General features: G+C 35.1%; 1 protein-coding gene and 1 long non-coding RNA gene across 2 annotated transcripts; one reads left to right on the forward strand and one right to left on the reverse strand.

Moving 5' to 3' along the window:
- Nucleotides 1–630: 630 nt before the first annotated feature.
- Nucleotides 631–962, reverse strand: LOC147475596 (WPP domain-containing protein 2-like). Its single transcript, XM_086585460.1, is given in 2 exon segments — nucleotides 631–756; nucleotides 759–962. Coding segments are annotated over 2 exon segments (330 nt in total).
- Nucleotides 963–1,683: 721 nt separating this feature from the next.
- LOC147475597 (uncharacterized) lies at nucleotides 1,684–3,674 on the forward strand. Its single transcript, XR_015208298.1, has 4 exons — nucleotides 1,684–1,789; nucleotides 1,892–2,588; nucleotides 3,169–3,244; nucleotides 3,357–3,674. It is a non-coding gene; the product is annotated as an uncharacterized LOC147475597 (long non-coding RNA).
- Nucleotides 3,675–14,740: the final 11,066 nt, after the last annotated feature.

A 14,740-nucleotide genomic window follows, 5' to 3' on the forward strand; every position in this document is an offset into this window, starting at 1 on the left:
CATATAGAGATAAAGTTAATAGATTACCTTGTTCTACAAGGTTAAAAGAACATTTTTTTTAGCCAGACATAGAAAACACTAGGCTTGAATCACTTAATTCACTTGAAATTAACCAATGGAGTAATATTGTATATAGGGTACTACAGTACTACTAAAGGAGAGCAGATTCAGAGTCCATCCATCCTACACATACTTGATTGTGAAAAAGCTTTTGTGCATCACTTGGTGAAATGATTAGAAGATGGCATTCCCCAAGTTTCGGTTAATATATGTTTTTGCCACCATGCAGTGGACCTAGAGATTATTAAACTTGTCGGTCCGAGTACTAGCTCTTCACTTATCTTTATATATATAATAGCAGTTCCTTTTCCTCATCTCTAAGGGTGTCCACGTCAGCAAATTTTAAGTACTTACTTTTTACTCACGGGAAATCAGGAATTCAGGATGACAAAAAAACAAAACTATAAAAGTACTTCTCTCTGAAAATCAGGAGAGAAATAAGAAAGATTATGAGGAAAAAAACTTCCGATAAAAAAGAGAAACAAGCTGCGAGAAAAAAAAAAAAACTAAATAGGAGTTCAAAAAAAAATCTTGCAAAACGAACTAATGAAGGTAGTATTACAAATAGGACTAAACACCCACCACAGGCTCACTTTGGTCAAGAGAAACACTCGCCATAGTTTTGGCTTTAACAGCTTCCAACATCCTCTTACTAATTTCTTTAAAATAGATCTGAAGAATCACAATCCCATCGTCTTCTGCTTTTTTGAATCAGATAAAAAAGAAGAATTAGCGACAGTAAAAGCTTCTTCTTCGATTATTTTAGCGGTTGAAGAAGCTTCGTCGGCTGATAATGAGTCGTAATGCTTGGAGAGAATAGAGGGTGCTGATAGGGTTTCGATTAATCGGTTTGTTATGGCCTCACGTGTGCATTGTGAGGGTGGCCATATATGTAAGGACATGTCATTTTTTTTATTTTTTGTGTTATGTTTTATGCTTCTTTTGGTTGGTTTTGTTTTGGTGAAGGATTTTCTTCGGTTTTTTATATTGTTTTTGTTTGCTGTTGGGGTTGCTCTTTTTCCGGAAAGGTGAAACACTTAAATGCTAGCAGTTAAGAACCTAAGAAAATCAGTTGGGTTCTTGCAGCTTCTTCACTGTATTATCTTTCTTGAGACACCTATGTGTTTATAGTTATACGAATAGAGTGGCGATGATTCCGTTATGTGCATACAATCCAAGTTATGGAAAGAACGTGTGAACAATGCTAGGAAATTTGTTCATTATTGATTCCTATATTCCTAATTTCTTATGTTATTTGACTGATTATTATATTCATGTTGAGCTTTTAGAGTTTCGCATTTGATTTTAGCTCGATTTGATTAGAGTGTTATACTTTTGATAGATCAAGTTTGCATTGTTAATACGAATACACCGTGTCATTTATATATATATATATATATATATATATATATATATATATATATCGGTTTGTCTAGAGTGCCACTCTTATAGTGACACTCTTATCTCACACTTTTTCGGTCCCTCGGATCTCAAGATGAGATGACCGTGATCTAATTTTGATAAAAACTTCGAAATTTTGAAATTTGAAACTAAAAATGAGGATAAAAACGTCTTTTACATATCATCTCAAAAAAAAAAAAAAAACAGATTTACAAATAATGGTTATGCAGGTTATTTGATTTCTGGTAAAGTGGGGCTGAGTGTGCGGTTGAGTCGTCTTTCATACCAGATGCAGGCATTCTATCGGCATTTAACAAGGAAAGAGGAGGTACAACAGGATTGGTTTTTGGGTACAACAGGTTATTTGATTTTTTTTGTTTTTGTTTTTGGGTTTCAACTTGTTTTACTTGCGACATCATTCCCAATTAAGGTTGCACGTGATTTGAATCCCTTGATAACGTGGACAATGGGCTCTAATAGCACCATGGTTTGAAAGGCAAAAGAAGGAACTTGATTTGAACACACAGGCCAATCTTCTAATGGCCAGATGGGTGGTATATGGTGTTTTACATAGGTGTCGACGGGTGCAACTCTTTGAGGGTTTGCTTCTTCACATTCTTCCACTTATCTTGGTTTGGATAAATTTTCTTGAAGGAATCCATGTTCAATGGAGAATTACAGGGCAACAGGATCATATGCTCCTGCTATCAAAGTTCTTGAAAGATATTGGGAACAATTCTTCACTCAAACATAGTAAAACTGTTTTGCTGTATTTCTTGTGAGAGCTCAGTACTTCTTGTTTATGAATACATGGTGAATAGCAGCTTAGACCGATGGTTACACAAAAGAAAGAGAGAATCAATATTTTCAGATTCAGTTAACCATGTTCTCTTGGATTGGCCTACAAGGTTGCATATCGCAGTTGGAGTTGCTCAAGGTCTTTGCTACATGCATCATGGATGCTCTCAGTCCATCATTCATTGTGATGTGAAATCGAGCAATATCTTGTTGGATGCCAACTTTAATGCTACGATTGCAGACTTTGGATTGGCAAAGATGTTGGTTAAGCATGGGGAGTCGGATACAATGTCTGCGGTAGCAGGCTCTTACGGATACATTGCGCCAAAGTGAGTCTTATTTGAGTACATTTCTATATTTTATAACATACTTAAAGTTGGAAAAATCGGCTAAACTGCAGTTGGTTGATTGAATTTTGAGTACACTTACACAACCAAGGTGAATGAAAAGATCGATGTATACGGTTTATCTTTAGTTATTCGTGTTTTATCTTTTAGTTCCTAATGATATTGTTCCAGATTTTTGTCACTTCAATCGTTCATAAAAACAGGGATTCATATGTTTATGAATAATCAATAAGTTCAAATAGAATGTATATGGTTAATTTTTATCATTCCCTTTGCTTACTTTTACAGTGTTCTTTGAACTATCTAGGAAAATTTCATTTGCCTCATCTTTCAACCAAAAGTTCCTTCATCTCCCTTTCTTTTTGATTTTGTTCTTTACCTGTTGGGAAAAATTATTTAACTCGTGGCTAAACCATTATATCCTAATTTCGATCAACTCTTCTTCATTTTTCCCCTTATATTTGCCCGAATTTGAGTTTGTAGTTTTTGCTAGATATTAAGGGTTCTTGCTCATTGCGAACGTCTTTTCTAATTTGGAACTCATTCATTTCATTTTTTTCAGTTAGACATGAAAGTGTTTGGGACGCCGAAGTGGTCTACTAGCTTGTGCTCTTCCCGCCAAGTTGCAAATGGCATGGGTAGCATTGAACAATTGCTTCCTTATTGGTCATAGGCTATTGATACTTCAGTTTTTTTGTTTGTTCTTGGTGAGGTGTTTAATAGCATTTTCTGATTTTACAACTTCCAAAGCAGGATCAAGGGCACCACCTCGCTTGAAATCAAGGCCCGGTCTCAATTGGTATTTGAAGTATTGGTGCGGTGCTCATATTTTCGTGGGACAAAACCGGTGGTGTTCGGGGTTGTCGTCCATTAATTCCAAGCCCCGAGCACTACCGGTTGTAAAAGTTGATGTATCTAATGTTATTACTCATTATGCGTGTTTCTTATAATATTGTAGTGAATATGAAGTCCTTTTTTTGGTAAGCCATTTAAGCAGGCATGGATGTGCTTGAATTGAAGAATGTAGGATCTGTTCATGTAAAAGTAATTGATTATACTTTTATCAAATTTGTCTCTTTTATTTGCCTAGTATTTTTTGTCTTTCATATTTCTAGTACAAGGAAACAATGTGAATTGAGAAACAAAGTTCATTGCAGTCTGCTTTTACACAGAGCCCAGCATGACAAAAAGAAGCCTATGCCCTAACAAGGCATCTTGTGATGTTCCTTAGCTTCCAAACAATATGACTATGTTAGAAGAATCTAGCTTTGTGGAATTTTTAAATTTGATGAGAAGTAAGCTTTTGGGATCAGACGTGTGTACTAAAGAGGGGGCAAGTAAATTAGGCTTTTGTGCTAGTGGGAAGTGTTGGAATAGCAAGCAAGTAACGCTTTTTTTTCTAACTTTTGAGAAGCCGCACATTGCAGCTATACATTGCTTAGTAATAGAAGTTTATGCAGTTCCTTAAAGCTCGTGGAATTGCACATCAAAATTCTAGAATGAGCGGGATAGACAGATTTTACTTGTCGGGTTCTCCGGCAAGTTCATCTAGCTAGAGCATCCCATCTTATAATTTCGACTCGACAAAACACTCCGGCATAACAAAACTCGACATGCATACCAAACTTACACTAACACTATAACAAACTCGACATGCAGGGCCTAATGTATAAACTATAACTCCCGACATAGTTTATGACTATAACGCTGACTATTTCTTGCGAAATTTTGTTGTTATATCGAACCTTATGAACTTGCAAAAAATGGGCGGTTGTTTGGACTTAGTCCCAAAGCGGCATGGCCACCGTTTGGCTTTAGTACCAAACGGTGTGGCATGCCGTTGGGCTTTAGTACCAAAAACGGCATGGCCACACCGTTTGGTACTAAGGCCAAACGGTGGCCATGCCGTTTGGTACTAAGGCCAAACGGTGTGGCCATGCCGTTTGGGACTAAGTCCAAACAGACACGCCATTTTTTTGCAAGTTCAAAGTTCAACGGCATGGCCACACCGTTTGGCCTTAGTACCAAACGGTGTGGCCATGCCGTTTGTTAAGCGCCTTAGTACCAAGCGGCATGGCCACACCCGTTTGGCCTTAGTACCAAACGGCATGGCCACACCGTTTGGTACTAAGGCCAAACGGTGGCCATGCCGCTTGGTACTAAGGCCAACGGGTGGCCATGCCGTTTGGGACTAAGTCCAAACAGATTACGCCATTTTTTGCAAGTTCAAAGTCCAACGGCATGGCCACCGTTTTGGCCTTAGTACCAAACGGTGTGGCCATGCCGTTTGGGACTAAGGACAACGGTGTGGGCATGCCGCTTGGGACAAAGTCCAAACAGAACCATTTTTTTTTTTTTTACAAGTTCAAAGTCCAAACGGCATGGCCATTTATGTTGTCTTGATGTTTATTTTTTTCTGTTGTCTTGATGTTATATTATGAGAACTATAACGGCTTATGAGGGTTGACAGTAACTTGAGAGACACTACTATTTTTTCTGTTGTCTTGACCGTTGGACTAGGTCCCAAACGGTGTGGCCATGTCATTTGGGACTAAGTCCAAACGGTATGGCCACACCGGTCAAGGGGCAAAAAAACAGACACGTCATTTTTTTATCCAAGTTCAAATGATGCTAGTACCATAGTTAAGAGTGGCAAGTCTCCAAGTTTTCAACAAAGATCTCCAATACAATGAGGATGGACATGGCTTTGGGTGGAATCGTATTCGTTAGCTGCACTCAAGACCTCCAAATCAAGTGCAACGCTATGGATAGTCGGATCAAGATGGGAGATGTAAAAAATAGTCTGCGCCGCCTAATAGTCTCAATGCACTGGGAGACATAATACTGTAGCAGATTTTGGTGTAAGAATGTAAGATTACAAGTTGACGACACTTTTTGTATGAAAGGACCCCATGGTTATATAAATGGGAGGTCCGGAGACCAGGTCTAAGAAAATATCACTTAACCGGAAAATACTCTTTCTCGCCTACAAGCACTTTCTTGACTTCGTTGACATACATATATATGGTCCGCACAACCAAAAGTTTACAAGCAACTACACCTCACAAAAAGTACAAATAACCCTTGTAAAGAAAACAAATGAAAAACTGAATAAAGATGCACATCACAAGATTAAATATCAACCAAATTTAATGCCCATTGAGAGAATCAAAATCAACCAGAAGCACAATACTCTTTAACATAAAATAGTTTCCATTTTCCTCACAAAATTAAATAGAACAATCTTCGTTTAAACACCTTTAACATGAACTTCACCAGCCCAGTAAGGGAATTCAACCTAAGCTACCAAAGTGCTGGCAGTGGTGGATTCACTGCACAAAGAAAGAAAAAAGAAAAGCATCAGTAACGAGCTAGACAAGCATCTAAAACAGATTTTATATAAGTAAGAAACGCAACACGTGAAAGATAGCATCATAAAAGAAGAGCTCCAGTATCATAGCACTAGATACCATTTCAATAAAAATCAGAAAAGCCAAAAAGAGGTTTGATGGGGTGTTATAATCTGAGAAAATACATGGGAACGGGATCTTATAACTGAGAACCACCTTCCCATAAAATCAGGAAAATGTCCCTACCTACAAGTCATGGTCTATAAAGAACCAACAACAACAAATGAAGCAAGACTTTTAAGTTTTAGCATTCAAGAACCAACAACAACGAATGAAGCAAGACTTCTAACATTCAAGCCAACTTATTATAATTCATTATACATTGAACAATTATGAAAAATACAAAACACATGCAAGCACCATTTTGGTAACTTATGGATTAAGACCTAAATCTACAATTATTAAACATAAATATATCATTGCCTTTGAGCATAACACGGACTTAATTAAAACAATAGGGCAACAGAGCGATAAGCAAATAAGTTAGCCGCAAAAGGGGAGGAACACCAAGTTTCACATTAAAATACAATCATTTCTTAGAAGTTAGAACTTAAGACACTACATACCATATTCTAATAACCATAGGGCATTGACATAGAACCAAGTGATTTTTCAGTAGGGAAGCTTAAACCTAAAATGCATTGAACCCGAATGTATAGGTTTATATTGATTTTTATTGTCTACTCTTTAACTGCGGAAAGAGACATGCATCCAAGCCACGGATCTCTAATTTTGCAACCATAAACCCAAACTTCACCAATTATTTCTCAAAACATTCAGTTCATATAAAATATGAATACCGACATCAATACTAATAAGTGCATACAACAACTCAGATATAACTAAACAATGTGTGTAGTCCACTCACTATTTCCAGTGAGAGGGAAGCTTCTTGGTCCTCTTGTAGTAACGAGTGAGCTTATGAATCCTGCTCTCAACCAAAATCAGCCTAAACTTTGTCCTTATCCTTCTGTTTCCTCTCCAAATGCTTATGGATAGCAACCGGCTTCTTAATCAAATGGTACGGATCTTCAGGAATTTTAGGTGCAAGCCCTACAACCCCACAATATAAAGCAACCATTTTTAAAACTAAAATACAAAAACAAGTGAATAAATAAATAGAAAACAAAATGGATTAGTACCGTGGGACTTGAGAATATGCAAGATCTTTAGCACGAAAGTAACACTTTTTTCGAGCGAGCATCTTGTGATAATCCGCGAAGAAGCACACCGATTTGAGATGGTGGTAAACTCTTCTTAGCAAACTTACGGATGTTATCCAAAACCGTAAAAACATTATAAAAAATAAAAAGGATGAATAAATATTATAAAATAGATTTGAGGTTTTTATTGCTTACATCTTGAGATTGGACTTTGAGCCTGGTGAGTTTCTCTTGTATGCCAAACCGTATGCTTCATCGAAGAGATCTAGTTATAAAAAGCTTAGATCGAAAATTTCTTGTGTGTTCATAACTGAGATCTAGTTATAAGAAGCTTAGATCGAAAATTGAGAAACTTTCTGAGACTGAATAATGTTCTTGTTGATAAGAAAATTGATTAATTGTTTGGTAAACAATTTTTCTAGATTCGAAAATTTCTGGAGTGGAGAAGAGGACGACCGTGAGAGATGATCAAACATTTCGCATTTTTTCGTTTTTTGGTTTCCGAAATACTTTAAAATCTTGAAATATCGGATATTTGAGTGAATTAGATCTGATGATCTAGAGAAGAGATCCAAGGGACCAGAAGAAGTGTGAGATAAGGGTGTCACTATAAGAGTGGCACTCTAGACAAACCGTATATATATATATATATATATATATATATATATATATATAAGCTCTCTTAAGGTGTCCACGTTAGATTTTTAGTCACGAAAAATTAGGAGAAAAAAAAGGAATATTACTAACTTACTTCTCTAAAACATATTCCTTTTAAGCCTCGAAAAAAAAAAACCCCTTCGGTTAAACCCTACACCGGAACTCTCTCAATCTTCGTCGGTTACTTTGAACTTCAAATTTCTCTCTTCAACCTCATTAGACTCTAGGGGTTTGGAGAGGAATTTTTCAAGTGAGATCTTTTGCTCTTTTACAATTTTTATTGATTGTTTGAGAAACCTACACTACAAAAATCTCCATCCATCGTGCCTCAACAATAATTCTTGAAGCTTAAAGCCATCAAACAATTTCAAGCAACTATAATCGTGCCTTTCGAAGCTAACACCAACATATATACGGATTTATTATTGTGAGTTCTTACATGATTCCTTGCATTCTCTTAAAAATATGATTTCTTCCTTCCTCTTACAAGTTTTTCCTTTGTTCAATGGTTAATTCCTTTGTTCTTTTGGCTTAAATTAAAGTTGGCAATTTGGCATTGTATGGAGTAGACATTACTGGATTCTACTTCAAGTTTCCTTTGCCTACCTATGATGCATGTTTTATAAGAAGTTTGAGTTGTATCTAGGCAACCAACTCGGTCGACACAGGAATTGGAGCCCAAAGAAATTAATTTTCTGAGTTAGAAGTGGTGACTTAATTGAGCAAGCACACTGGACTTCGCCTTTCTATCATGACAGAGAATTGGAAGTGACCATAAGACGTTTGAGGTTTCCTAATGCTTATGTAAGTGCTCCATTACTATGATTAATAAAATAATGACATGTTTTCGACATTAATTGCTTGAGTTTAACATGTTATAGCAACTATGAATTTATCATTGAAAGCTTTGTGTGTGTTAAATACCATATAAAGCATTGTTGGTGCAATGTGACTATTATTTAATAGACTCCGAGGGCAATTTTAAGCTTAAATATATAAACTTTATAGTATGTTCTCAACTTAGAGTGTTCTCATCTTTTTTCCAGTTTTAATCAATTGAAAATACACCAGTGATACATTTTGTAATTTGGCTATGATCTTTGATGGAATTTTATTGATTTTGGTTTATGAACATTTTATATTCTTTCTTCTTTTTGCAAAGAAAGAGTTGTGATGAAACTTTGCAAGTCATCTTTAAGATCAGTTTCTATATATAAAGCCATGCCAGAAACTTAATTTGAAATCATTTTGTAGAAAAATGTCATAAAGCCATGCCATCTTGGCGGTCATACAAATTAGTTCAAGCTATTAGTTTATGAAATTTAGAAGATTAAGTTATTGTCAAGTAACAATTAGATGTTTAAAGTAGTCCATGTCTTTTAGATGCTTCCATAGCATCTTACGTTGATGTGGTTTCGATATCTTTACACAGATATCACCCGACATGAAAGTAAAGGAGTGATTTGTGGGTAAATCTTTGTAGTGTTTCATGTTGTTTTACATGCATGTATGTTGAATATACTAAATGTTGAATCAGTGCATATCACTGAAATGAACACTAGGAAAATTAAAGGTGACCGGTTGATTCCCTTATGGAAATGTTTCTTGGCAAATTTTGTTTCTGTCTTTACTCAATTTTCAACAGTAATAAGTGGCTTCAAGAATATAATTGACTAAGCTTTCTACATAACAGTTCAAGGGCAATATGGCTAGCACCGTCAACATTCACAACATAGGTAACATTTCATCCTTAATAAACATTGGTATTTTTCTTTTCAAGCCATAAGTAGTTGCCTTCCTTGCAACATTCTTATTGTACTATTGCTTAACCAATATATATATATATATATATAGCAGTCCCTTTTCGAGCTCTCAGCCTATCCATGTCAATAAGGGTATTATGAAAACTCAGGAAACTAAGTAGGAAGTTTACCCATTTTGAGCTCTAGAAATCAAAGTTTACTCTTCGTTAAACCCCTCCCACGAACACTACGAATCAATTTCTTTCCTATCTCTCTCTCTCAATATTTGCCGCTTACTTATGTAAGCTTGGCCACTGCATAAGCGAATCAGACACCTAGAGAACTCATTAATTTCTCTCTTCAACCTCATTAAACTTTTGGGGTTTGGCTAGGAATTTTTTCAGGTGAGATCTTTTTGCTTCAAACCCCACCCGGAACTCTATCGTCTCAAATCAAGATGTTGAGAAACCCTAAACACAACTTCCATGATCGTCGAGGTAAAATCAAGCTATTTTATTATTAATATTATTTTGAAGTTGTTCTATTAGGAGTGTTGATTTTTATTTTTTGGGTTTGGTTCTAAACTTCTGACGGTGAAGATTAGTTCCTCATATTCGTCATTTATTTCCAGAAACGAAATTTGAGATCTCTGCAATCGAAGGGTTTCCAACACTAATTTTATCGTGTTCAATCTTAGAAATATGGTAAGTTATATTTTCTTTCGTGAACACCATGATTCAGGTATTATTAGAACTGTACCAGTTTATTTTCTTTACACTGATTTTAATCAATGCGTTCTACTTTCTTAAAGCAATTTATCGTTTGTTAATTCGCCACACTCAACCACTGGAGTCTATCATTCGAAATCTCGATTTGCAAGTATATTTAGTAGTTTAAGTAAATTAATTTGACGAGCATGCTACCCCTTCCATTTGCCATCAATCTATACCAGTCAGGTGTTAAAACTTTTGACATGTTGGACAAAAATTTTGAGCTTTTTAGTATTTTGTTTTCCATTAAGTATGGTGTTGTAACGACATTAGTATTGAAATGAAGATTGATTTTATCAAGTTGGGTGTTAGTTGTTAGCTTAACTATTTCTTCTAATACTTTCTATTTCAGTTTGACTTTGTAGGCTGTGTACTATCTGTGTTATTTTCTACGCACCTAGGATTTTTGGTGGTAGTGGTATGTTTGGATCACTGAGTTAGGTAATAGTGGGATGTTAAGATAGTCTGAGTCAGATGCCCTCTTTGGATCATTGAAATTTTGAAATGACAATCAACCACCATTGATCATGTTGTAGAAAGTGAGAAGATGATCCTAACAATATAACAAAACCCGAAGGGCATCCTAAACGATCGTTTTGATTGTGCCATTATTAATAGCCTATTAGAACATAGTACCCTAAATTAAATGTTGATAGTGTTGAGTGTAATAGCTCAAATGCTCTATCCCAACTTCGTATTCTGTTTACTACTAGGTATTAACACAATATAGAAAGTTAAGAACACCGACCACTTATGAATTTAGAAGGACAAAGAAGCAAGGGTAGTACAAATAAGTCAGTGGAGATTAGAAATTTTTTGGGAAACTGCTAGGAAGGAAGCAAGAGGGGAAGGAGCTTAGTTATTGTGCATTCCAAACTTGAAAATTGTAAGAAAGCTTGCAGCATACTCGGAGTTCACTTTGTTTTCAAACAATTGCATAAAACACCATTTGAAACCCGTTATCACATTGTCACTGCAATTGGTTTCTTGCAGATAGACACCTAAGCAACTGACCAAATAGACATGAACTTCCTGCAACATCTGCATTACCAAGTCAGGTGTTGTCTTGAGTAATCTTGAGCATCTTAACATTGTTTACAAGTTTGCAACAATGCCAATAACATATAAGCTTACATTAATTAGAACCCACATGACCATATCCTACTGCATAAGTAAAAATGATTAGGTTGCATGTTATTTGTAGATGAGGCATCTCTCCAACTCAGCACAAATATTGCATAATTCCATCAATTTCAGATCGTGTTGGAATCAATGACCTTTTCTTTCTAGGGTATCCAACTAGTATAAGCACTTGATTGGGTAATTAGGATATCGTTCTTCGAATATTAAGTGTTACATCTGATTACAAGTATTTGGTTTCTTCTCATTATGTTCAATTTATAAAGTTTTGTTCCATTGTGTGTATCCCCTTTTGAAAATCTAAAAAAAAGTAAGTCTTCTAACCTACCTATCTTGCATGATACTATATTCATCAATTATAGCCTAGGATTTATCAAAAATAACTATAATGGTTATATTATTGCTTTACCGTACAGCTGTATGGATATTATCTATTTAAATTTTGGCTAAGTGTCTTGGGCATGACACTACGTCACCTATTTTCCTTACACTTAGACATGATGACTATTGAATCAAAGATAGACTGATTTGTTGAAACGTCTTATTTTCCAATGTAGATTTACTTTGAACAGCATAACAATATCAATCCCATCATTTTGGAAATAATTCATCTACGAATATTAGTAGATAATACATTTGATGTCGGTGATAGGCTACCTGTACCAAAGATCTTGGTACAAGATCAACTGTACTACCTTACCTATGTTTCCAATGCTTGCCTTTGGTATTAGGTCACACCATTAGCCAAATACACTTACATTGTGATTAGGTGTTGTTGGTTAGGGTATAAATGATGTACTTGAAATTGTTTTGCATTTAAATTTAACTATTTGGTTGGGCTATTTGTTGTTAGTTGATTATCTATTTTGGGAATGGTCAATTATAATTGGAGAGGAATTTCAGACTTAAGTTAGCTTGCTACTAATATTATTGTTCGTCATAGTAATGCACCTCCCAATTTAAGGAGGAATTTTGGGATCAAGTAAACCTACTACATGTATATTGAATATTATGTACACTTAGGCAGTGAAGTAATGTTGTGGTAACCTTCTAATGTGGACATTAAATTCTCTGATGAATCTTCTCTTGCAGTCTTGCTAATCACATAAACACACACACTTAGGCAGTGCATATCAGAGAGCTATCCAAAGATAGGAGCAATACTTGCAAATGCTACCCCCATAGGAATGCATCCAAATACAAATATGATTCCTGTTGCTATGGTAACTCCCTTCTTTTTTTGTTGGAACTTGGAACCAACTGGAGCAATTCAATCACAGTGGTTGGAGCTAAAATTTCCGTATCTGTTTGTTCAAGCGACCTTGGGAGTTTACCAGGTTGTGTTTGATTCAGTTTACACACCAAGAAAAACGCAACTCTTAAAAGAAGTAGAGGCTGCTGGAGCCATTGTTGTGAGTGGAGTTGAAATGTTCCTCCGCCAGAAAATGGGCCAGTTCAATCTTTTCACTGGATGAAAAGGGGAGCTTAAAATCTGCCTCCAGCTATTTTAAAAGCACATAAATACTCTAGAGTTTAAATTGATACTTGATCATTAGCTAGTATTCCTAGCTCAAGTTATTAGCAATATGTGCTGCACCAGGCCAAATAATTTCCAATAATTTTCTGATATATGTTCATGTTCAATATTGCATTATGGGAGCGAATATCTAACATAATCTTATATCTGTGTTTGCAGCGCCAGAAGACTTTGTGCGGGAAATTATTCTTGCGAAGTTCTGATTTAATGAAACAAGAAAAATGTTGTTTCATATATCTTAATCATTGTAAAACTGTTTACTGGTCTGAAATTGAACCCTTAATTGAAATCAATTGATTTTATACAAAGCTTCCTTGGTTACATTTCATGTATATTTGCAAATCATTCTTTCTAAGAGGTGTGAGGAGCCGCCGTTTGAGCGTTTGTGCCCTTCGTCCTCTATTTTGTCGCATTTTCTTTCCTAATATCAAGCTTGGCCCCACCGCCCCAACAAAACCTTTGCCACTGTTTTTCCCTTTGATTTCTTTAAATGTTTTATATACTACAGGGAAAACATAAGTGGTGCATGTTATTAATTATTGTCATTAGTTTTTCTTACCAATATTTGTTTTAATTAATTTTGAAATTGTTGCATGTAAAATCAACTAAAAAATTGTTGATCCCTACCAAGACGTTTATAACTTGGGAAATGCTAGAATGTCATGAATTAAAATCACAAAACATACACAATCTGGAAAAAGAATCCCAAATTAGAGTATGGCGCTATTACTTATTACATGTTATTATATCATTTCAAGGTATTTTTTGAGGATCCCACAAAGTTAGAAATCGGAAACTGGATGCAACTGCTAAACCACAAAAAAAGAATAATTAATAGAAAATCGGAAACTGGATACAAACGCATTGAACTAACCTAAAAAAATAATGGCTTAATGGGAAATCAGAAATCGGATACAAATCCATCGTACTAACCTCAAAGAATAAATAGCTGTAAATCGAAAATTGGATGCAAATGCTTAATTAACGAGAAATCAGAAAATGAATGCAAATGTATTGAACTAATAATAACCTCAAAGAATAATTAACATAAAATCGGAAACTATATGCAATTGCATTGAACTAACATAAAAGAATAATTAACGTACGAGAAATTAGAAACTATATGCAAATGTATTTAACTAACTTTTAAAAAATAATAATTAACATGAAATCGAAAACTAGATGCAAATGCATTGAACAAACCTAAAAAAAGAATAATTAACGGAAAATGAAAAACTTGATGCAAATGTACTGAAATAACATCAAAGAAGAATAATTAACGAGAAGTTGATAACTGGATGGAAATGCATTGAACTAACCTTAAAAATAATAAATAATCAGAAATCAGAAACCGGATACAAAATGCATTGAACTAACCTTAAAGAAAATTAACTGAAAGTCGGAAACTTGATGCAAATATATTGAACTATCTAACCTCAGAGAATAATTAACGGGAAATCGAAAACTGGATTTGCAAATGCATTGAACCAACCTCAAAAAATAATTAATGAGAAATCAGAAACTGGATTTGCAAATGCATTAAACCAAACTTGAAGAATACTTAACGGGAAATCAGAAACTGGATGCAAATGTATTGAACTAACCTCAAAAAATAATTAACATGAAATTGGAAACTAGATAGAAATGCATTGAACTAGCCTCAAAATATAATTGTATTGGGAATGTCTCGACAAGTATAGTTTTACAGTTAAAAT

This window comes from Coptis chinensis, chromosome 9, assembly GCF_015680905.1.
Source record: "Coptis chinensis isolate HL-2020 chromosome 9, ASM1568090v1, whole genome shotgun sequence".
Taxonomy (NCBI): domain Eukaryota; kingdom Viridiplantae; phylum Streptophyta; class Magnoliopsida; order Ranunculales; family Ranunculaceae; genus Coptis; species Coptis chinensis.